The sequence below is a fragment of the Humulus lupulus genome, chromosome 7 (genome assembly GCF_963169125.1).
Source record: "Humulus lupulus chromosome 7, drHumLupu1.1, whole genome shotgun sequence".
Lineage (NCBI taxonomy): Eukaryota > Viridiplantae > Streptophyta > Magnoliopsida > Rosales > Cannabaceae > Humulus > Humulus lupulus.
In genome coordinates, this window is record NC_084799.1 from 10,830,896 (window position 1) to 10,853,338 (window position 22,443).

Consider the following 22,443-nt stretch of genomic DNA (forward strand, 5'->3'; position numbering starts at 1 on the left):
ACATCAGATAATGGAGAGAATTCTGTTGTCCTCTAAGAAGACGGGGCTTCATGATGATGTGCTTCGTATTCTTTACTTGCATATGGATCCCTTACTCCCACTTCCTAGGCTAAGAATGCTATCAGTAAATATTCTAACTTTCTTGTGTTGCTCACACAAATCATTTTTCCATTTCCATTTACTTTGGGGATGCTTATTCTCCTAGGATTGTTTCTTGTTCTATTACTCATTTCTCGCATTTTAGGTTCTTTACCACGTTCTTAGTGTTGCCCCAGCTTATCAAGCTTCTGTTGGCTCTGCGCTAAATGAGTTGTGTCTAGGTCTGCAACCAGATGAAGTGGCACCTGTATGCTCCTTAAACTCTGCATCTTAAGTTCTTTATCTGTACATATTTATCTTAATATACGTTTTTACAGGCTCTGTATGGAGTTTATGCTAAAGATGTTCATGTGAGAATGGCATGCCTGAATGCCATTAAATGCATTCCTGCGGTTGCTGGTCGATCTCTTCCTCAAGATGTTGAGATTGCTACAAGCATATGGATTGCTTTACATGATCCAGAAAAGGTTTGGCTTTCGAATTATTTGTTTTTCTCATATGTAAATTATATTGTTTGTATCTTGTCCTTTCATTGTGATGCTTCTTGTTTGCCAGTTAGCAGATTACTGTTTGTTGCTATGTATTAATTAATTGTGTATATGCACTTCAAGGCATTTTATAATTATTTTAAGGATTTATTCTCATTTTCATTGCATAGCTTGGGATGTCTTAATCAAATTATTGCAATTTCAAGTTTAGCCATTGAATGTTTGTCTATCAATTTAGTAACACTACTTGATAGGGTTGTCATTTTGATTAAATGAAAATAGAGAAACCTGTTCAGATGTTAAAAAAGAAGTAGAAGTTCATTACAGCACTGTGAATTTGGATTTTTTTTTTTTTGGAAACAAAACATCGCTACTTGTATCATTGATATAAAATATAATACAATACAAGGATTAGGGAAGTACAAAAACTGAACCACCCATATAATTATCAGGAAAGCAGAGAACAAGATAAAAGTTACTAAATCACAGCCTAGGAACTAAACACAAAACATTGCACAAAACACTGCCAGTCTCTACTTAAGTCAGTACTCAGTGAAAGGCCAATTCTTAAACTCTTTCTTGTTGAAGATTCAAATGGCTACCCAATGTCTCACTGTATACCAAAGAGCTTCACTATCTTCAACATCTTCAAACATTCTCCAATGCCTCGCTGTAAATTTATATTTTAATTTTTAATGTGTTACATAATTACATTGTCATGTATGATGGTTAGTTTGGTCTTTATATTGTTAATTGGCTTTAATAGAGTAATCTATATCAAATTTGATTTCAAGCTTTTCTCTTTTAAGTGTCTGTTTTCTTACATTGATTTATTGAGAATTCTTAATATCTTTTTAGCCCATTAATGATCAGGGTGAGGAAATTTTGTTTTTCCTCTCCATTGGTTTATTTTTATTTTTTAAAATTAAGTTTTAAAAAAGTGTAGGCAACATGGTGAAGGAAGATTTTTTTGAACTCCTGTATTGTTTGTTTTGGTTTTTGCCCCTTTATTATATCTCTCTTCAGTCAGTTGCAGAAAAAGCAGAAGATATATGGGATCGCTATGGGTACGACTTTGGGACTGATTATTCTGGACTTTTTAAAGCTCTTTCCCACATTAATTACAATGTTCGGTTGGCTGCGGCGGAGGCATTAGCTGCTGCTTTGGATGAATGCCCTGATACCATACAGGTGAGTTTATGTTTGATCTATCATGCTTCATTTGTCTTAGCACTGTACTTTATTTATAATGTTTTTTATATTTTAGGAATCTCTTTCTGCCTTATTTTCACTGTATATCCGAGATTCTGGTTTATTGGAGAATAATGTTGATGCTGGCTGGCTGGGTCGACAAGGAGTTGCTTTGGCATTACACGCTGCTGCTGATGTATTGAGAACAAAAGACCTTCCTGTTGTCATGACATTTCTGATTTCACGAGCACTGGTAGGGTTTGCATTTTCTTTATATGTCATTCTCTTATTTGAACACTTGTTATAGGTGAACAAAAAACTATTTTATGCTTTGTGTTTATACTAGTTGGTGGTACGTTATGCTTTATTCAATAACCTTAACTAATGAGTATTTCAACCTTTGATCCTTTCCTTCAAAAGGAGAAAACTGGCGGCATTAACATTTTGTATGCTTCTGAATGTGCAGGCAGATCCTAATGCAGATGTTCGAGGAAGAATGCTTAATGCTGGCATCATGATTATCGATAGGCATGGCAAAGAAAATGTTTCCTTATTGTTTCCCATCTTTGAGAACTACTTGAACAAAAAGGTAGGTCCTCTTTTCCTGCAATATGATCTGTTTTCAAAACTACCTGTTAGAGTTGCTCTCATTTTTTGTCTGGAAATGGTTAAAAGTGGAGGAATAAAATGTTATTTTATGCGAAGAGTATGTATACTTTCATGTGTATGTGTTTATATAATGTATTTCTTAATGTTTATTTTTTTCCTCCTCTTCTCTTAGGCATCAGATGAGGAGAAATATGATTTGGTTCGCGAGGGTGTTGTTATTTTCACTGGGGCATTGGCAAAGCATTTGGCAAAGGTGTTTATTTCTTTTTTTTTTTAATTCTCTATCAGCCTCACTTTCTGTCTTATCACTTCCTTCTATTTATTGATGAAATGATATTTTTCTTACATATGTGTCTTGAAACAGGATGATCCTAAAGTTCATACTGTTGTAGAGAAATTGTTAGAAGTTCTGAACACCCCTTCAGAAGCTGTTCAAAGAGCAGTCTCTGTGTGCTTATCTCCATTAATGCAATCAAAGCAGGTACCAGACAACTCATAAGTTGTAGGAACTTGTGTACTTTCAATTCTTTTGCACTTAAGTCTAGTATAATTGTCATCTCAACCCAATGATTTTATTTACTGACCTGACCGTTGATGTTTAAAGTAAAGATTTCAGAAGGAAATTAAATGTAATATCTCATGTGGTGTGATTTCATTCATTCCTGTTGCACACACATATGTAGAATGCTGGCTTTTTTTCTCTTATTATTTTTCAGCCTTATTTAGAGGAAAAGCTAATTTTATTTTTATGTTTTTCATTTTCTTGCATTAGGATGATGCTCAGGCACTCATTACTAGGCTTTTGGATCAATTAATGAAGTGTGAAAAGTATGGGGAGCGTCGTGGAGCAGCTTTTGGGCTAGCTGGAGTAGTCAAGGGATTTGGAATCTCTTCCTTGAAGAAATACAACATTGTGACCGTACTACGAGAAGGTCTCGCAGACAGGTTTGTCTTCCATTTTATGTTTCAAGCATAGACATGTTAAATATGCAGTATTATGTTTACTTCCAAACTGTTCGAAGAAACTTTATAACATTTGATTATTGGCAGAGTTGAAGTTTCCAAAATCTTTGTTTCATTAAATGAATTATTATCTAACTGTACCATAGTTTTGGCAACTTTTCTGAGATTAGAGAAGAATAAGGATGGGTAGAAGTTTCATAAAAGCATTCTTTTACTAAATATAATTTTCTCATAATAGTTTTAGCAACTTTTCTAAGATGAGGAAAGAAAAGGGGTGTGGGGGGTGAGAGATGTTTGTGATTCTGATTTTTTGTTTACCATTTTCGTAATAGTAAGTTGCCATTTTAATTTTCATTATACTTTATTATCACGTTAACATTTTCTTTCAGCTGAATATCTCTAATTACTATAATAAGACTGCATCAATGCTTTCCATGTTTGTTTATCTCTTCTTATATTAGGAACTCTGCAAAATGTCGTGAAGGAGCCTTGCTGGGATTTGAGTGTCTTTGTGAAACACTTGGACGATTATTTGAGCCGTACGTATAAGAAATTTTAGTGGCTACACAATTTTACTTTCTCATTTTATGATTTGCTTGATGTTTACTGTTCATTATATTTTCAGTTATGTGATTCAAATGTTACCATTACTTCTGGTTTCCTTCTCGGATCAAGTTATTGCTGTTCGTGATGCTGCTGAAGGTGCTGCTCGTGCAATGATGTCGCAACTCAGTGCTCAGGGGGTGAAGTTGGTCCTTCCATCTCTCTTAAAGGTGTATACCTTGCACTTATTATATATGAACATACATATTAATTAATATTTTTGGAGCATTTGCTTACTTATTGTGTTTGTTTCTTTACAGTTACAAGTTAATTCTTTATATGAAAGATGTAATTTAATGCATTACTTTTGCAGGGTCTTGAGGATAAAGCTTGGCGAACAAAGCAAAGTAGTGTTCAATTACTTGGTGCAATGGCCTATTGTGCTCCTGAGCAATTGTCCCAGTGTCTTCCTAAGATTGTACCAAAACTGACAGAGGTCTCTCTTTGTGTTTGTGAATTTGTTAATTTATTATGTAAAATATTTCATGCTCATACTTAATTTTGTTTTATCTTTGTCTTCTTTAAACGCTTATGAATGCAGGTTTTAACAGATACCCATCCAAAAGTCCAGTCAGCTGGGCAAACCGCACTTCAACAGGTTTTATTTTTTCTGATTCATATAGTAGTTCTTTCTTCTTTGTTCTATAGCAGTTGTAATTTTTTTTCTTTCCTATTTAGGTGGGGAGCGTAATAAAAAATCCAGAAATATCTTCCCTTGTACCTACACTTTTGATGGGTCTTACAGATCCCAATGACCATACAAGATACTCCCTTGATATTCTTCTGCAAGTAAGATTTCGCATTAAAATCTTATTTTGTAATATTCTGAGTTTACTTTATATTGACTTGACTAACATATTTCAATCATATGGTGTTGTTTGTTTATTGGCTGAAATGCTTAATGGATTTGCTGCAGACTACTTTTATTAATTCAATTGATGCACCGTCACTTGCATTATTAGTTCCAATCGTTCATAGGGGACTAAGAGAGAGAAGTGCTGAGACAAAAAAGAAAGCAGCACAAATTGTTGGAAATATGTGTTCATTAGTTACAGAACCAAAGTATATGATTCCATATATTGGGTTGCTTCTTCCTGAAGTTAAAAAGGTTTATTTCATAAATTTATGCATCTTTCCTTGTCAGTGTTGGTTCATAGATTCATCATTTATGCATATCTTTTTGTCTATGAAAGCCTCTTACTTTTCATGTCAACAAAAATAGGTTCTAGTGGATCCAATTCCGGAAGTTCGTTCAGTTGCAGCAAGAGCTCTTGGATCACTTATACGTGGAATGGGTGAAGAAAAATTCCCAGATCTTGTTCCTTGGTTATTAGATACACTGAAATCTGATAATAGTAATGTTGAGCGTTCTGGAGCTGCTCAGGGATTGAGTGAGGTCAGTTTCTCTGTTTGAGGAAGATTTAATTTCATGTCTTGTTAGATGCCAACTTATGTCTGTTCTTAATCATCATTGATGTATGAACTGCTTCAAACTGAGTTAAAGTAACCCTTTCTATGGATAGATCAATTGGAAATATTTTTTAGATTACTATGTATTCTCAACATTTCTTAATACTTGTGTTGTCTCTGGTAAATCACTTTCCAGGTTTTGGCTGCCCTTGGAACCGAGTACTTTGAGCATTTACTTCCTGATTTTATTCGAAACTGTTCTCATTCAAAGGCATCTGTACGCGATGGATATTTGACACTTTTTAAGGTGCATTGTGGATGATGACTTTACTAGCATTATATTCTCGTTGGATTCAGAAAGTTAACATGGTGGTTCTGTTTAAATATGTATGTAGTATTTCCCGAGGTCATTGGGCACCCAGTTTCAGAAGTATTTGCAGCAGGTCTTGCCTGCAATTTTAGATGGTAACTAAACTTCATTTTAAAAATTTATTTGAATTTTAAACTCCTCTTATCAGGATTCTTATTCGATCTAAACAAAATGTATGTTTGTTACAGGTCTTGCCGATGAAAATGAATCTGTACGTGATGCAGCGCTAGGGGCAGGACATGTCCTGGTTGAACATTATGCAGCAACGTGAGTTTCTTGCTTTCATTTTCCCCCATCCAAAACTGTTATGTTACTTGATTCTTAAGATGGATAGAGTTTGTTCTTTGTAGTGTCATAAATTATTAGGTTATTGTGGAGCATATATTACAGAAAATATGCCTGACCTTTATGAATAGCAAATGCTTTACATCTTGCACACTTTGGGTGTGTCAAAACCTTTTCTGAAATATTGGTTTATGAGTTGTTGCTGTGGGTTTTACTTTTGTAAAAATCCAATTTCTGGGAATATGTTGGCATGTCATGGACTTTTCTCTCAAATTGCATTGCAATTCATCATAAATTTTCTTTTGTTTTGTTTTTCACCCTTTTTGTCTTCTTGTTTTGTCACTTGTTCAGATCTTTGCCTTTGCTCCTCCCGGCCGTAGAGGATGGCATATTTAATGATAGTTGGCGTATTCGGCAAAGCTCTGTGGAATTGTTAGGTGATCTTTTATTTAAGGTAAACACCTTTTTACCTTGTCCATTTTTCTTTCTAGGAGTGTTGTCACACTTGCATTCTTTGATAGCTGAATCTCATTTCATCCAGGTTGCTGGAACTTCTGGCAAAGCCTTACTTGAGGGTGGCAGCGATGATGAAGGTGCTAGTACTGAAGCACAGGGGCGTGCTATCATTGAGGTTCTTGGAAAGGAAAAACGTGATGAGGTTCTTGCTGCATTATATATGGTTCGAACTGATATCAGTCTATCAGTGCGTCAGGTAGGGAGAACCAGTCATTTGGCATAAATGTTATTTTCATATTTATTTCAATATTAACCTCATACACAACATTCAAACACTGATTTGTACTGCATCAGGCTGCCTTACATGTTTGGAAAACTATAGTTGTAAATACTCCAAGAACTCTGAAAGATATAATGCCAGTCTTGATGAATACGCTTATTACTTCTCTTGCTTCATCATCATCTGAGAGGCGACAGGTTTGCATTGTCTGGTTGGTCTGGTTATTTATAGAGTCCTCATTTAACCTTGCTAATTCAAGTTCTCACGTAGGTTGCAGGGCGAGCACTTGGTGAGCTTGTCCGTAAGCTTGGGGAAAGAGTACTGCCTCTAATCATACCAATTTTATCCAAAGGACTGAAGGATCCAGATGCAAGCAGAAGACAAGTCAGTGTTTTTTGTATAGCTTATTTTTTTGCATCATACTGAAATTTTATATTCTGATAAAATTTAGAACCTAATTACGGTTCATGAAAATCTTAAAGAGTCCTCTAGGAATGCAATAGAAATAGACTGCAAATGTGGTAGAAGGAAATTATATAAAAAGGGAGTGCAGTGTATATGTACTTAATTAATATCTTGGTTTTCTTATTTGGAATATGCGGTGACCAGCCTGTTTATTTCATTTTCTGGCATCATTTTCACATTTTATTGTATAATAAGAGTTAATTGATTTCCTAGCAACATGCATTCAGGACATTTTCTTCTAATAAGTTATTTTTCATGATCTATAGGGAGTATGTATTGGTTTGAGTGAAGTGATGGCCAGTGCTGGTAAAAGTCAGTTAATAAGTTTCATGGATGAGCTCATCCCAACTATTCGGACAGCGCTTTGTGATAGGTTTGTGAATCTGTTTCTGGTCTACTGTTTTTTATTTTTTTTTATTTTTTATTATTATTATTATTATTATTATTATTAATGTAAGAGTTAATTTTAGTTTATTTTATCTGCTGACAGCACACCTGAAGTTCGCGAGTCTGCAGGCCAAGCTTTCAGCACTCTCTACAAGGTTTTTTGTTTTTTGATTCTGTTATCTTTTGAAATGGACATGTGATTTTCTCTTCTTTCTTTGTTCATTATCTAATTTAATCATCAATATGTTTTGATGTAGAGTGCTGGATTGCAAGCAATTGATGAAATCGTCCCGACCCTTTTGCATGCTTTGGAGGATGATGAGACTTCTGATACTGCTCTTGATGGCCTCAAGCAAATCTTGAGGTAGAATATACATATGATCTCTCTCTCTAATCTTCATCCTTTCCCCTGCACATATAAGTTACTTCCAAAATCTAAGTAATTGTGTTCGATGTTTCAGTGTCAGGACTTCAGCTATTTTACCCCATATTTTGCCGAAGCTGGTCCATCTTCCTCTTTCGTATGTCTTCTTTCTCAAATTTAGTATGTCTTAGCTGTTGCTTTATGAGGACATTCATATGAATTTTGTGTTATGTTCAGTGCTTTCAATGCACATGCATTAGGAGCTTTTGCTGAGGTTGCTGGACCTGGTCTGAATCCTCATCTTGGTATTGTTCTTCCTGCTCTACTCTCTGCAATGGTTGGTACTGACAAGGTATGCAACTAGCATTTCACTTTCACGTTTTATGGGGCTCTTTATTGCTCAACTTAAGTATCAATTCACCTTTTCTTGCTTCCTTTTATTTGGCCTTTGATCATATGCTGACTTTTACTTTACCTTCACATGCTGTAATATTCATTTAACTTATTTGTTATTTGTGGATACGGTAGGATGTTCAAAATCTGGCTAGGGAGGCAGCAGAGACTGTGGTCTTAGTCATTGATGACGAAGGTATCGAATATCTTATACCGGAGCTTCTTAGAGCCTCTAATGATAGTCAGGTATTTTATTCAACCTGGATTTGTATACATATGAGTACCATCAAGAAGTGAATTTTTTCAAGGTTATACTTTTTATATGATTTCTAATCGTGCAGTTCCTGATAAAGTGGTTTTTTTTTTTTTTTTTTTTTTTTTCTGTCATTAGTTTTCTAGTCTCTAGGTCTTTTTTCTAGTTGTGGCTTTCTTAACCACCCATGAATACAAGGGTTGTTCTTTTGTGGACGTGCAGTGACTAATTGAAGATCCTTGCTTATGTAATCTCTCTCTAATCTTGTTCTCAATATGAATATTTTTCAGGCATCAATAAGAAGAAGCGCTGCATATCTCATTGGATATTTCTTTAAAAACAGCAAACTATATTTGGTTGATGAAGCTCCAAACATGATAACCACCTTGATTGTTTTGCTTAGTGATTCAGATTCAGCTACTGTTGCGGTATGTTCCTTCTTTTATGAATAAGTCACATTTCTTCTCAATCCTCGATGCTTACATAATAAATTATGCTCTTTCAGGCTGCTTGGGAAGCTTTGTCAAGGGTTGTAGGTTCTGTTCCCAAGGATGTACTTCCTACCTATATTAAACTAGTACGAGATGCTGTTTCTACATCTAGGGATAAAGAACGGAGGAAAAAGAAGGTGGGAGAGTAATTAAGATATTATATGCCTACTAATATGTTCTGGTTCTAATGTCTTTGATGCTGATTATTATATCTGTGAAACTCACGTGACTATCCTAATCATCATGTTTTTTAACTTACAGGGGGGACCAGTTCTCATACCAGGATTTTGCCTACCCAAAGCACTTCAACCATTGCTCCCTATATTTCTTCAAGTATTTTTTCCTTTCCTTGCTACTATATCATTTACATGCTTGTTTTAGTTTTCTTTTTATAATAAAATTAGCAGGGAATAAAATTGTTTTTAAATTGTTGTGTTTAACTCATTTGCATCAGTAAATTTAAAGAGTTTTTGTTTTTACATTAAGGCGGGTCAATAATCTGTTTTCATTATTCTGATGAGGTCTGTATATTATATTTCTGTGAAAGGCTAATGAGATTGAGATGTGATTTGATATTTTCCTTTTAGGGTCTGATAAGTGGTTCAGCGGAATTAAGAGAGCAGGCTGCACTTGGTCTTGGGGAACTGGTTGAAGTGACTAGCGAACAATCCTTAAAAGAGTTTGTTATCCCAATAACAGGGTATGTGCCCCTGCAATGTCATGCAGTTATACTTCAGATATTGGAAGCTAATTTCATTTATTTGTAGCATGAGTTGTTGATCGCTTCTTATATTTCTTCTTTACATTCCATCAGTTACACTGATGTTTTAGTCTTTTCTTCTTCTTTTTCTTCATTTTACACATACTACATCGGCTAATATAATGTACGGATGTGTTAATTATGTACTCGATAAATTGTGATCTATGCTTAGTATATATATTTTGAATCTTATTTTAATCATCTTGCGCCTCATTGCGAAAATTCAAGTGTGATGACCTAAAATTGTTATTAGACAATGACAACCTAAGATTATTATTATTTTTTTATTGGCTCTTCTTTATTATCAAACACCACATCTTTTACAAGGCATTTTCTCATGTGTGATAACTATATTGTCAATTTATTGATCTGATTATTTCTTTCTCAAACAACAGGCCTCTTATTCGGATAATAGGTGATCGATTCCCTTGGCAGGTCAAAAGTGCCATTCTTTCTACTTTAACCATCATGATAAGAAAGGGTGGGATGGCCCTGAAACCTTTTCTTCCTCAGCTTCAAACAACATTTGTTAAATGCCTACAGGATAGCACAAGGTAGGTGCAGAGTACATGGATCACGTCTCTAGATTATAGAGGGCTTTGTGTTTGTACTTTTTTGCATCTGAAAGTAACTACTGTCATCATATGCTTTTTAAGTTGGCTAATTTTTTATTTTAAAAACAAAAGTTATCTAATATTAGTAAGTAACATCATCAAGACGTCAACTTATCCCCTCAACCCCACCTGGGAACCAAATGTTGTTTGTGCATTTTTTTTTATTTTATTTTGCTTCTGCTTACCATTTTAGATAATGAGTGCAGGACTGTACGTTCGAGTGCTGCCCTTGCACTAGGGAAGCTTAGTGCTCTCAGTACCAGGATTGATCCTTTAGTGGGTGACCTCCTAATCAGTTTGCAGGTGATTATAATTTAAAGTCATCAAGCAAGATTACTTTTAACCATGAAATACTTGTGTTAATGGATTTGACTGACTGTACAGGCATCAGATGGTGGTGTTCAGGAGGCTATTTTGTCTGCTCTGAAAGGTGTTCTAAAGCATGCTGGGAAGAGTGTTAGTGAGGCTGTTAGAACACGTGTGTATGTTACTCTTAAAGATTTGATTAATCAGGATGATGAACAGGTTCGCATATCTGCTGCAAGTATTTTGGGTATTACATCCCAGGTACGATGTTACCATTATTTGTTTCTCTCTTTCTACTTTTCTTTTATTTAATATCGGAGAATGAAATCCATATCCGTTCATTCTTGCAAGTTGTTCAGTTTTTATTGACCAGGTTTAACTTTAATTTTGCAGCACATGGATGTAGCTCAACTGGGTGAGTTGCTGCAGGAAATCTCAGATTTGGTCTCCTCTCCTAGCTGGTCTGTTAGGCATGGTTCAGTACTCACAATTTCTTCCATTCTAAGGCATAATCCATCAGCAATTTATACTTCTACAGTGTATCCTTCTATCTTGCGCCATCTTAAAAACACTTTGAAAGATGAAAAGGTACTTTAATCCTTGAGACACTTTTTTTTCAATTTTTTTTTTCATTGGGCCAATTCCTACAACTTTTTTCTTCCCAAACAGTTCCCTCTTCGTGAAGCTTCGACAAAGGCATTTGGAAGACTTCTGCTTTGTCAAATTCAAAGCGATCCATCAAACTCTTCCGCACATTTAGATATTATTTCGTGCCTAGTCTCAGCTCTGCGTGATGATTCCAGTGAAGTCAGAAGAAGGGGATTATCTGCTCTTAAAGCAGTTGCAAAAGTATGTAACTTTTAACTCTTCTAGTTTAGAGGCAAGTACAGTAAATAGGGTTTTGTTCTAAGGATCTTATTTGCGTCTAATAATTTTCAGGCAAATCCTTCTATTGTTTTGGGTTATGTGAATGTGATTGGTCCTGCACTTTCTGAGTGTATGAAGGATGGAAGCACTCCCGTGAGACTTGCTGCGGAAAGATGTGCTCTGCATGTCTTCCAATTAACGAAGGGTAATTTTGTTTACTTTTTGTTATTCTCAATCACTGTTTTGGATGTTTATCATGGTAATCTTCACAATAATAGTCAGTGTATTTTTTTTTTTTTCATTTTCTATGGCCAAATTGCACGAGTTGTTCACCATCACTTCGACATATGAGAACATCACTTTGACATATGAGAACATTGGCATATTTAAATTTTGAGCAAATAATGAAGCTGTTACAATGTGTTGACTTCGGTTTATTTTTCAGGCACGGAAAATGTTCAAGCTTCCCAAAAGTTCATCACAGGCTTGGATGCTAGACGATTATCAAAATATCAAGATCATAGGTATATTTTTTAAACAAAATTCCTCTTTTAGTCTTTGACTATTGAAGATTGACACATGGTCAGCGGCATTTGGTTTCTTTGATATTTTTGATGTTTTCCATATGAGGATTTAATTCAATTTTTTCTGGAAATGCAGTGATGGCAGTGATGATAGTGAGGATGAGTTGAGAAGTGGTTGAGAAAGTGTTTTTTTGCAACACCATTGTGCTGGATCAGAGACAAAAATGAGTAGATAGAGAAAATAGAGGCAATGATACCCAATTTTTCGGACCTGGGTGTTTTTCTTTTTTAAATTCAAATGTTATTAAATTATTTTGAGGATCGTGTATAGGAATAATTTATGGCTTTTTGTAATCTATTCTCTTGTGACTATCTCCTATACCATTTTTTTTGAAGTTGAATGTATTAAAGAGCTCGCTTATTGGGAGAAAAAGTAATGTAGAATAAGGTCTTCCCAGTTGTCAATTTTGGGTATCAACTTGTAACATTATAATGAGCAAGTACGGATTTTAAAACTAATGTCAAAGTTGTGTATTTCTTTTACACTGTCAGAAATCAGACCCTTTATTTCGCATGTATCAACTTACCATGTTTCAACTTTAAACATTAAAGCAAATTCACTACAGAAATTCTTTGGTAAAATACAAATAAATGCCTACTCTAGTTGTTTTTCCTTCTTTAAATGTTTCCCAGTTACCATGAAATTTTGGTCTCGCAAGCTTCTAATTTTACAGTCACAGCGTCATCCACAGTGCCAACTGAACTTGTTATGCGTCAGAGCCCAACAATGTACTCATAAATAGAAAAGAGTCCACAGTTAAAAGCTGAATTAACCTCTTGGGTAAATTTGTTTCTACACGTATTACTCGGCATTATTTTATTTTCCAATGGTACAAGTTTGTACTTTGTTTTCTTTTAAAAAAGAACCCCCGGCATAAGTTGAGTTGCAACATATAAGAATATAAGTTACTCACAAACAAAAACAGAATTAATTCCAAATTTGAACTGTACCATGTTACATGTCTTCTTAAATACCACTACTGGCATTGATTCAAACAATACAAGACTATTCATCATCTTTGTAGTACATATATCTCAATATATATGATGCTGTATATTAATTACAATATGAAGAGAATGGACTACATTCAAAGCTTATGAAACACATATTTGTGACACAATGTATACATACGTGTATTGTTTCATAAACCTATAAACATAGAAACAATAGGAGCTCATTATATCATATTGGTGTAGACGAAAATATCAAACTGTTGGAGTAATGTGAAGTGTGAAGTGGTTGGTGGTGGTGGTGTCTCTGCTTAGCTGAAAAGGTTAAGCCAACTGTTGAACTCATGGTATTTATCTTTCCTTGGCCGTTAAAGTTCCATAGTCATGGAGTAATGTCAAAGCCATGTTTGCTACAAAGAAAGAAAGAAAGAAAGAAAGAAAGAAAGAAAGGGATCAAGGTCACTTTGGTAAACTTGCTCAACACTTGCATAGTTAGGTGACGCAATATTAAATATTACGGCCAAAGTCTTCATTCATGCCAGCTTCTTGCCTTAAAAGCAAGCTCAGCAGGCATTGACCAAATTGCCCCTATGATGAGGAAGCTGCTCCTATTATTTCTTCCATTGCATGTTTTGTTCCAGTCAGATGAAATTGTCAATAGAAAAAAGAAATAGATATACCCACCATGAAATGTATCGTCAATAGTCACATATCATCATTGTGACTCCAAAGTTATTGTGTGTATAATATTATGTAGCTATGCATGAATTATGGTTGAGGATGGTCTTGAAGCTTGTAAATGATTACTAAATAAGGTTAGATCCATAATATATTAAACTAATCTCAACTCTATATTTGGTAAAATGGGTTCCATTAATCAAGCGAAAAAATGGTCCAAATTGATCAATTTCATCATATGGTATCTATTATAATAAATAAGATATGTGTTAATTTTTTAATATCGGAGAATAATTTTCGAGCATGCAATTTGAAGTTTTGATGCAATTTTCTCAATTTAAAAAAAATAATAATGATATGTCAAACTAGACAATGTCTGAGTTAATTGATTGGAGAATTTGTTATCCATGCAATAATTTAGCGAATATATAGTTCCAATATTTTATCTTCCTAAGTACTCATGCTCCTTTTGGTTGTGTGTGGGTATTATAATGAAGAGTAATCTTAGCTATATTCCTAGGTTTTGGAACTATGCAAAACATACATATCATAGCTTCTCCTGAGTGTTATCCAATAGATATATCAAACTCGTGTCTTTTTTCTGTGAAGATCTTCAATAGGGGTACTATTTAATTATATAATAATTAATGTCGGATCCATTTAGTGACAACCCTCAATTATTTTTTAGATTAAAATTAAATTTTATATGTAAAATTAAATAAATAATATCGATCACTTTGCTCTCACTTCAAATTTTATGTTTCTACATGTTCTCACCTTAAAGTTAAATTTACACTTAATGTTAAGGATTATATTATTTAAGATATAATTAATTAGGCTCCAAAAATTTAGATATATATTTATATTTATATTGTTTTTTAAGTTTTCTTTTGTATTGTATGGACTATAATTATTATGTTATCTTAGCTCAAATACTCATATTTTTGTATACTTAAGAAATTGATAAAAACCAATAATTTAATGAACTTTAAATGAGGATTATACACTATAACCCTAGAAAGAACCTAAGTCAACATGATTCTTTTTTCTTGAGTCTTGCCTGTTACTTAAAGTTTTGATATTACATTTATAGGAAACTCATCAAGGAAAATTATAAAAATTATTTAAAAGTTAACTTAGTGTGTATCTTTTCCATTTTTTTTGTTAGAAAATTTGATATATGGTTTTGAACTAATTAAATCGTTGTATAGATTAAAGTGATAAATGTATTCACAAATAGAACCTAATTAGAATATAGGTATTTTGTGTGTGTGATTATTTGTGGTTGAGTGTTGGAGTTGCATATATTTTATTAGGCACAATGCTATTATATGTGAAGATTGATGATCTAGCTAGTTTCCCCCAAATATAATATTCATGCGAACGAACGAGATATTGGAATAAATATATATCATGAGATAATCACCAAGGATAAAAGAGTAATTTTGGGTATTGAAATTGAGTCAAAATCCTGAATTCGAGTTAGAGGGAGTTAAGAGGCTGACAACGAAGTTTTTCTGTATTAATGAGCAAAGAAGCTATAGCATTCGAGATTCGGTCGAGGATAGAAACTATATATATATATATCTAGCTTTACTCCATATATATATTTATATAAATTTCATTTATTATTTATAACATTAATGTACATTTTGTTTTGTTATTTATTGTGTACAATGAATTATAATTATAATTATTATTATTAGTATTAATTTTCCACATGGAGAAGAGTGCATTTCCGGCTTAGATTAAGGGATTGCTTGTGACCACCCAATTGCCCATAATTTTCAAATAAACAACAACAAAGCTAGCATAGAAGCCTCCCCAATACGTTGAAATTTCAACAATTTTACTATTTCCCATTCTTGGTTTTCATCTCCTCAAAGTCTTCAAATAAACCCCTCATCATCTCATTACTTTAATCAACAACTTGAACATAAGTAACCCTTTTAATAACTATTTATTTAATCATGACATTACATGTACATGTACATGTAATCGATTATCGACATCTAAGTAACTTTTATAAATGATTTTTTTGAATATATGGTACTCTCCATGCTTCCTTGTTTGGTAACAAATAAACTCAAAGCCACATTTCTAAAATTTGTCATTATGTATAGCATATATAGCCTATATATATATATATATATATTAAAGAGCAAGTCATAAAGATGAGACACAAAAATGTATAATAAATTTAGTAGAGGTACGTTTTATTAATCGAAAAAAATAAAATAAATAGAGGACAATAAAGACAAGAGAGACACATTGTATATATATTGCAAACCTTTTCAAAACGGAAAAAGAGAACATAATATAGAATTAATTCTAATTAAGAACATCCTTATTTATTATTTTTAAAAGTAATCTAACTTTACTTTAGCTATATATATATATATAATTACTCCAACAACGTACGTGTATTAATTTAAAAGTTATAAAAGTGGGAAAACGTATTTGTATGTGAAGACGGTGACATATCATATTCACCAAATTCAGTGCCACGTGGAAACTCCACACAAATGAATGTATTTATTATTTATTTTCCAATATTATCAGTACTTGCCTTGCTAGTTTTTAGATATATTATATTGTTATAAACCAAATTATAAAGTATAGATAGGGTTCTCTTTTGTTAAGTCAAGAAAGAAAAAAAAAAAAAGAGAAGAGAGGAAAAGATATATATATATATATATATATAAATATTTTATATATTATATATATATATAATATGGATCGATATTAATGGGAAAGTGTATGGTGGCAGATGAACATTGAAGAGGAGTGTAATAAAAGAAGGGTGTTTTTCAGTTGGGTAGGTCTGAGTTTTTATAATGCTTTCAACCCTTCTCCTCCTCACTCCTCACTACTCTTTTTCCTTTGCCTTGTCAAACTGTGCAACCCCCCAAATCCAAAAATTAAGATATGATGAGAAGTTTTTTTGAATGTACATATAGATATATTATATATATATATATATAGAGATATCAGTGTATATGAAACCAATGCAGGCAATGATGATCTTGATGCTGAAGGTCTAAGAGGGTTTTAATTGCTCTTCACCCACCTTTTCTTCCTCGCCATTAATATAGAGAGAGAAGAGAAATTTTTTTATTAAGAGTAGACAGATAAGGAGAAAGAGAAAGAGAAAGTGTGTAACTCCAAAGGGTTTATTGGCTTTTTGTTGAAAGTCATTTTCTTTGTTTGTATTGGTGTTAGTAAAACATCAAAGGAGAAGGTTATTATTATTAAAAAAAAAAAAACACAGAGTCAGATTCTTCTTCTGGTCTTAGTTTTAACTAGTAATGGAGATTTAAGTTTTGTTTTCTTGTGTTTTTTTTTTCTTTCTCTATTGGCACTGAATGAGATAATAACATGGGTATTATTTTTATTATTGTTGGAAGGAAGAGAGCTGTGTTCTCAACATCCTCAGCTCTTCTTCTTATTGTTGTGGTTTTCATCTCATTCTTTGTCCAAAGATTCTCACTCGTTTCGGCTCTAAACTACACCACCAAGTACACCCAACTTAGTAGTTTGAGACTCGATAGGATTCGAAGGCACTTGGACAAGATTAACAAGCCTCCTGTCATCACCATACAAGTATGTATAGCTATATTTATTTTTCACATTGAGAAATCTCTATACATAATGTGTATAATACACTTGTTAATGTATCAGCTGGGTTGATTTTTATTATTTGTTATATGATGATGATATAATTAATTTTGCAGAGCCCAGATGGAGATATCATCGACTGTGTTCACAAGAGAAAACAGCCAGCTTTAGACCATCCTTTACTAAAGAATCACAAGATCCAGGTACTACTCATCATCATCATCATCATCTTCATATATAATAAATTTCTCTCCTTTTCGCATAATAATAATAATAAATAATCAAAAGGGTATAAAAAAGTTGCAATTTTTTCTTCTTCTTCTTCTTCTTCATATTTATATGTAATGATATATGATCATATTATTAATGTTGAACAGAAAGTGGCACCAGAAATGCCAAAATCTAAGAAGAAAATGGATGAGAAAGAATCAAGTAGTAGTTTGTTAAGGCAAATGTGGCACACAAATGGAACAAGATGCCCAAAAGGAACGGTCCCCATTCGCCGGAGCACCACTCATGATGTATTGAGAGCCAAGTCTTTGTTTGACTTTGGTAAGAAGCAACGCAACCTCAACTCACTCCATCGCCGCCGTAGAGCAGACGCTCCAGATGTTGTCAGTGGCAATGGCCATGAGGTACTTAATTACTCTCTAATCATCACTATTTTATATATATAATATATATATGTATCATCATCATCATCATATATAATGTATAATGGCCTTAATTAATTATGATGATGATGATGATATGAAACATGGGTATTAATGACCCTACGCAAAGGCCAATGAATATGTATATATATAATTCATTGTATCTCATTGAATATATTGGCACTAGTACCATAGTATAGTCATAGTTAGTGATGAAATCTTTTTTTCAATCTCATCATTAATTGCTCATTTAATAACCAATTTTTTATAACACCTTATTTTATACAATTTTTTTTCTTCCGTAGGGTGAAATAATCTTAATCATTCATCTAAAGTGTGTATGATAACAATAAACGGTTAATATTAATTAGAGAAATTATGTTATTAGCTATTAAATTTAATTTTGTGTAACGTTTCCCCAATCTCCTGGTGGAGAATTGATAGTAGAAGAGTATTTATTGATTGGTTTTGGGTTGGGTTGCATGGAAAACAGCATGCGATCGCGTACACAGGATCATCAGAAGAAGTGTACGGAGCAAAGGCGACCATAAACGTGTGGGACCCATCGATCGAAGTGGTCAACGAGTTTAGTCTCTCTCAGATTTGGGTTCTTTCGGGATCATTCGACGGCTCAGATCTCAACAGCATAGAAGCAGGATGGCAGGTACTCCTTCCATTTCCTGTCCCTTCCCGCACACAATCCCATACTCTTTCCTTTCTTCTATATTAATTTACTTTGTTAATTACTATTATTATAATCTTAATTAGAATTTTCTTAAGCTTTGATTATTCTACTAGTCAGGTCAGTCCGGAGCTTTATGGTGACACCAGGCCCAGATTGTTCACTTATTGGACGGTCAGATCTCTCTCTTTCTCTCTCCAATAAATTTGTCAACCCAATTTATTAATTATTTTTTAAAATTTAATTTAATGCACGTAAATATTTATTTAGTCAAATTATTGATATTTAAAGTTCGAATGGAATCATTTTGGTACATTTTCATGTGGTTTGTTTCCGTGTGCTCAAACTACTGTGCTCTCTACAGGTCAAAGTCAACCCTATCTATAGCTTTTAATGAATCTAGGTTCTAGATTTAAAAGAGAAAAAGATTTTTTTTTTCAACTTTTTATAGTGAATAATAATAATTTGGTGAAAGAGAAAGTCATTATGCACATTAATTATGTACTCTTAGGTAACAAGTTTTGTAAATTATAATAGTGAATGGTCGTATGAATTTCTAACATTTAATTAAAAATAACCTACATTAAAATTAATAAGTTAATTATCCATTAATTTTTTATAATTGTTTTAATGAAGGAAGTATACAATATTTTATTCATGTTATGAAATTATTTGTCATATTATTTCAAATTTATTTATAAAATTAAATCGTTTTCTAAACATGTGGGATACATAAAATTAAAAAAAAAACTACTAATTATATCTATTTACTAATAATATTGTTTTAGTACAAACTATACTTCATAATACATTTCTGCATATAATATAATGTTTTATTTTTAAAAAATAAAATAAAATAAATTTGGTGAACTTGTAAAATTACAGACGGATTCGTATCAAGCTACAGGGTGCTACAATCTTCTGTGCGCAGGATTTATTCAAACAAATAGCAGAATAGCCATTGGAGCAGCCATATCTCCATTCTCTTCATATTCTACCAACCAATATGATGTTACTATTTTGATTTGGAAGGTATTAGAAATTAGAACATAAAAATATCACAATATGTCATACACATATTTGTTTTTATAATAAATGTAATAATTTAATTTTTGCTTCCACTAAAACAAAATTCTGAATCTGTCAATACATGTAGGATCCGAAGCTCGGAAATTGGTGGATGGGATTTGGTGACAATACCCTAGTAGGGTACTGGCCAGCGGAGCTATTCACACACCTAGCGGACCACGCCACTATGGTGGAGTGGGGTGGCGAGGTGGTGAACTCAAGGCCGAATGGCGAGCACACATCGACGCAGATGGGGTCGGGCCACTTCGCCGAAGATGGGTTCGGTAAAGCTAGCTATTTTAGGAACCTTGAGGTGGTGGACTCGGACAACAGCCTAAGCTCGGTTAGAGGCATCTCCACATTGGCTGAAAATACCAATTGTTATAACATCAAGAGCTTCTACAATGACCAATGGGGCACTTACTTCTACTATGGTGGGCCTGGCAAAAATCCACGATGCCCATGATTCTTACTACTACTACTTCTACTAATATTTTTCATTACATATACAATATTATTATTATTGTTATTATTATCCTCTTTAATCCTCATCCTCATCTTCATCTTCATTATCATCTTCTCGTATATTGTATAATTAACTATCCCAAATTCAAAAATTTCTATTGTCAAAATTCTTTAGTTCTGTAATTAAATGTGTTGATTTCCCATTTTTAGTTGTGTTTCTTTTGCTTGATTTATTTTGAACTTAAATAAATTTAGAAGTGAGAGGGTGTAGCTTAATTTTGTTTTTGGTTTCTCAATTTGGAAATATGGGTGGGAAACATATATATATATATATAAATATGTTTAATTTGTAACATCATCTATAATGGTGTGCCAAATTAGCGACGCATTACTAAAATATAACTCACTTTACAAAATCCTTGCTCTAATGGTGTGTCAAAAATTGTGCCAAATTTGACATATGCTAAAAGTTGGGCCAAATTTGGTATACAATATAGCATGGTGCATATTTTGCATCGCCATAAATACTACATTTTTTTATTTACTTTTATGTCATTTTTATTATTTTAATATTATTTTTATCTATTTGCACTAAATGCTATACTTTTTACCTTATTATTTTATTATTATCTTATACTATCAATAATAAAATACAAAGAAAAATGATTACTTTTTGTATATTTTCAATAAATATCAAATTAGCATTAATTAAATATTAAATTTTACAACAGTTTTTATAATTGTGCATTGGAACATAATACTAAAAATTGTGCTAAATATATAATATATTAACTCTTTGTGTTAAATATAACATACTATTTATGGTATAAGTAAGTAACCTTTATATGCATAACCGGTATTATGAAGTAGTTTGTTACTTTTCATTAGAATTTCCTAATTATTACAAACTTTGTAAAATAGAAGACTCATATTTTCTATTAATGAAAAGCTTACAATATATAAAATTAATTAATCTAAACAAGTCCAATATCTCATTATTGTAGCTGTGATTAATATATATATATATATGCTAGATTATGTAAAAATCATTACATGATGATATGGAGTAGTAGCTTTTTATTTTATGTATCCCACATTGCTAGAATGATTTGAAAGAATGAGTCTCTAATCTTATATATATATATATATATATGAATGAACAAGATAAAAAAGAATTTAATTATAAATGGAAGTTATATGTAGATGATTTAATTTTCACAGTTTGAATGATTCTCCTTTTGTATGATCTTTCTCTACCTTATCCATGTCAAAATCAAAAGTACCACAGAATTATTTATAGTCGTCAGTGAGTCATGAATTTGCATTGTAATGTCAATGAAGTTGCATATTACATAAAAACTAATTAGTTATAAGATTATTTTGTTTTTAAATGAAAAAAATATAAAATAATTAATAATAACACAAAAACAAACAAAGTTCAAAAGTGAAAACTTTCTAGTTTAAAAGCACAATATTGTCAGTTGTTTGTGTATATATATATTTATATGACATTCAGCCCAATATTATTATAATATAATTAGTGATTTAGCCAAACCCAACTTTAATTTGTGTGCTGACGAAGACATCCAATTTAGCTAGTGCACTAGATAGGTTAGTGCATATATGTGTGGGATGTGGCCAAAAGAAATTAATCCATTACGATCCATTAATAATACATTAATAATTGACTAAGTCTATATGATTCACACTACCCTCACTCCTAGTCCAAGTCAAACATTTTTACAACGGTTATTAACTAATTGACTCGTGGTAATTTAAGTTTAATAAAAGCTACTCAAGTCAACTCTTTGACCGATGCATATATAATAAACAAACAACATACATTGCATCTCAACCCAAAAACATTCATAGAATAAAGAGTTTATACTTTTTTGGACCCTGTATTTTTTCTCATTACCTATTTGAATTTTGTATTTTAAAAAATTATTTTTTGGACCCTATATTTTGTAAAATAGTTAAAATAGAACCCTAAACCCGATTTTAGTCAATGTTTTCTCAACTAAAATCACAAATAATTTACCAAACTAACAATTCAAAACAAAAATAAAATCATTTTGCTTAAAAACTGT

General features: G+C 32.6%; 2 protein-coding genes across 2 annotated transcripts in view; both read left to right on the top strand.

Moving 5' to 3' along the window:
• The window catches only part of LOC133790643 (protein ILITYHIA), a 28,175-nt gene extending 15,478 nt beyond the window's left edge, over positions 1–12,697 (top strand). Inside the window, exons 20-60 of the mRNA XM_062228342.1 lie at positions 8–124; positions 245–346; positions 417–566; positions 1,614–1,778; positions 1,855–2,031; positions 2,245–2,367; positions 2,560–2,640; positions 2,752–2,868; positions 3,160–3,332; positions 3,812–3,889; positions 3,976–4,123; positions 4,267–4,389; positions 4,495–4,551; positions 4,632–4,742; positions 4,870–5,061; positions 5,176–5,349; positions 5,560–5,670; positions 5,759–5,828; positions 5,922–6,000; positions 6,370–6,472; positions 6,560–6,730; positions 6,829–6,951; positions 7,025–7,138; positions 7,486–7,592; positions 7,710–7,761; positions 7,864–7,970; positions 8,068–8,127; positions 8,208–8,322; positions 8,499–8,609; positions 8,907–9,044; positions 9,122–9,244; positions 9,369–9,440; positions 9,695–9,807; positions 10,263–10,421; positions 10,688–10,784; positions 10,866–11,048; positions 11,181–11,375; positions 11,457–11,636; positions 11,727–11,859; positions 12,100–12,178; positions 12,315–12,697. Of these exons, the coding sequence (XP_062084326.1) occupies positions 8–124; positions 245–346; positions 417–566; positions 1,614–1,778; positions 1,855–2,031; positions 2,245–2,367; positions 2,560–2,640; positions 2,752–2,868; positions 3,160–3,332; positions 3,812–3,889; positions 3,976–4,123; positions 4,267–4,389; positions 4,495–4,551; positions 4,632–4,742; positions 4,870–5,061; positions 5,176–5,349; positions 5,560–5,670; positions 5,759–5,828; positions 5,922–6,000; positions 6,370–6,472; positions 6,560–6,730; positions 6,829–6,951; positions 7,025–7,138; positions 7,486–7,592; positions 7,710–7,761; positions 7,864–7,970; positions 8,068–8,127; positions 8,208–8,322; positions 8,499–8,609; positions 8,907–9,044; positions 9,122–9,244; positions 9,369–9,440; positions 9,695–9,807; positions 10,263–10,421; positions 10,688–10,784; positions 10,866–11,048; positions 11,181–11,375; positions 11,457–11,636; positions 11,727–11,859; positions 12,100–12,178; positions 12,315–12,357 (4,926 nt within the window). The 3' untranslated portion in view covers positions 12,358–12,697. The remainder of the gene's footprint in view (positions 1–7; positions 125–244; positions 347–416; positions 567–1,613; positions 1,779–1,854; positions 2,032–2,244; positions 2,368–2,559; positions 2,641–2,751; positions 2,869–3,159; positions 3,333–3,811; positions 3,890–3,975; positions 4,124–4,266; positions 4,390–4,494; positions 4,552–4,631; positions 4,743–4,869; positions 5,062–5,175; positions 5,350–5,559; positions 5,671–5,758; positions 5,829–5,921; positions 6,001–6,369; positions 6,473–6,559; positions 6,731–6,828; positions 6,952–7,024; positions 7,139–7,485; positions 7,593–7,709; positions 7,762–7,863; positions 7,971–8,067; positions 8,128–8,207; positions 8,323–8,498; positions 8,610–8,906; positions 9,045–9,121; positions 9,245–9,368; positions 9,441–9,694; positions 9,808–10,262; positions 10,422–10,687; positions 10,785–10,865; positions 11,049–11,180; positions 11,376–11,456; positions 11,637–11,726; positions 11,860–12,099; positions 12,179–12,314) is intronic.
• Positions 12,698–16,626: 3,929 nt separating this feature from the next.
• On the top strand, positions 16,627–20,520 carry LOC133790644 (protein neprosin). Its single transcript, XM_062228343.1, has 7 exons — positions 16,627–17,470; positions 17,602–17,688; positions 17,863–18,120; positions 18,632–18,802; positions 18,941–18,994; positions 19,706–19,852; positions 19,977–20,520. Exons 1-7 carry the CDS (start codon positions 17,246–17,248, stop codon positions 20,352–20,354), a joined length of 1,320 nt encoding a protein of 439 aa, XP_062084327.1. The 5' UTR covers positions 16,627–17,245; the 3' UTR covers positions 20,355–20,520.
• Positions 20,521–22,443: the final 1,923 nt, after the last annotated feature.

What these genes read in the sequence shown, in the direction of transcription:
- LOC133790644 (XM_062228343.1), top strand. Translation starts at nt 17,246, where the DNA reads ATGGGTATTATTTTTATTATTGTTGGAAGGAAGAGAGCTGTGTTCTCA. An exon ending in TAAAGAATCACAAGATCCAG is followed by an intron (nt 17,689 to 17,862) that starts GTACTACTCATC and finishes AATGTTGAACAG; the next exon opens with AAAGTGGCACCAGAAATGCC. An exon ending in TTACTATTTTGATTTGGAAG is followed by an intron (nt 19,853 to 19,976) that starts GTATTAGAAATT and finishes CAATACATGTAG; the next exon opens with GATCCGAAGCTCGGAAATTG.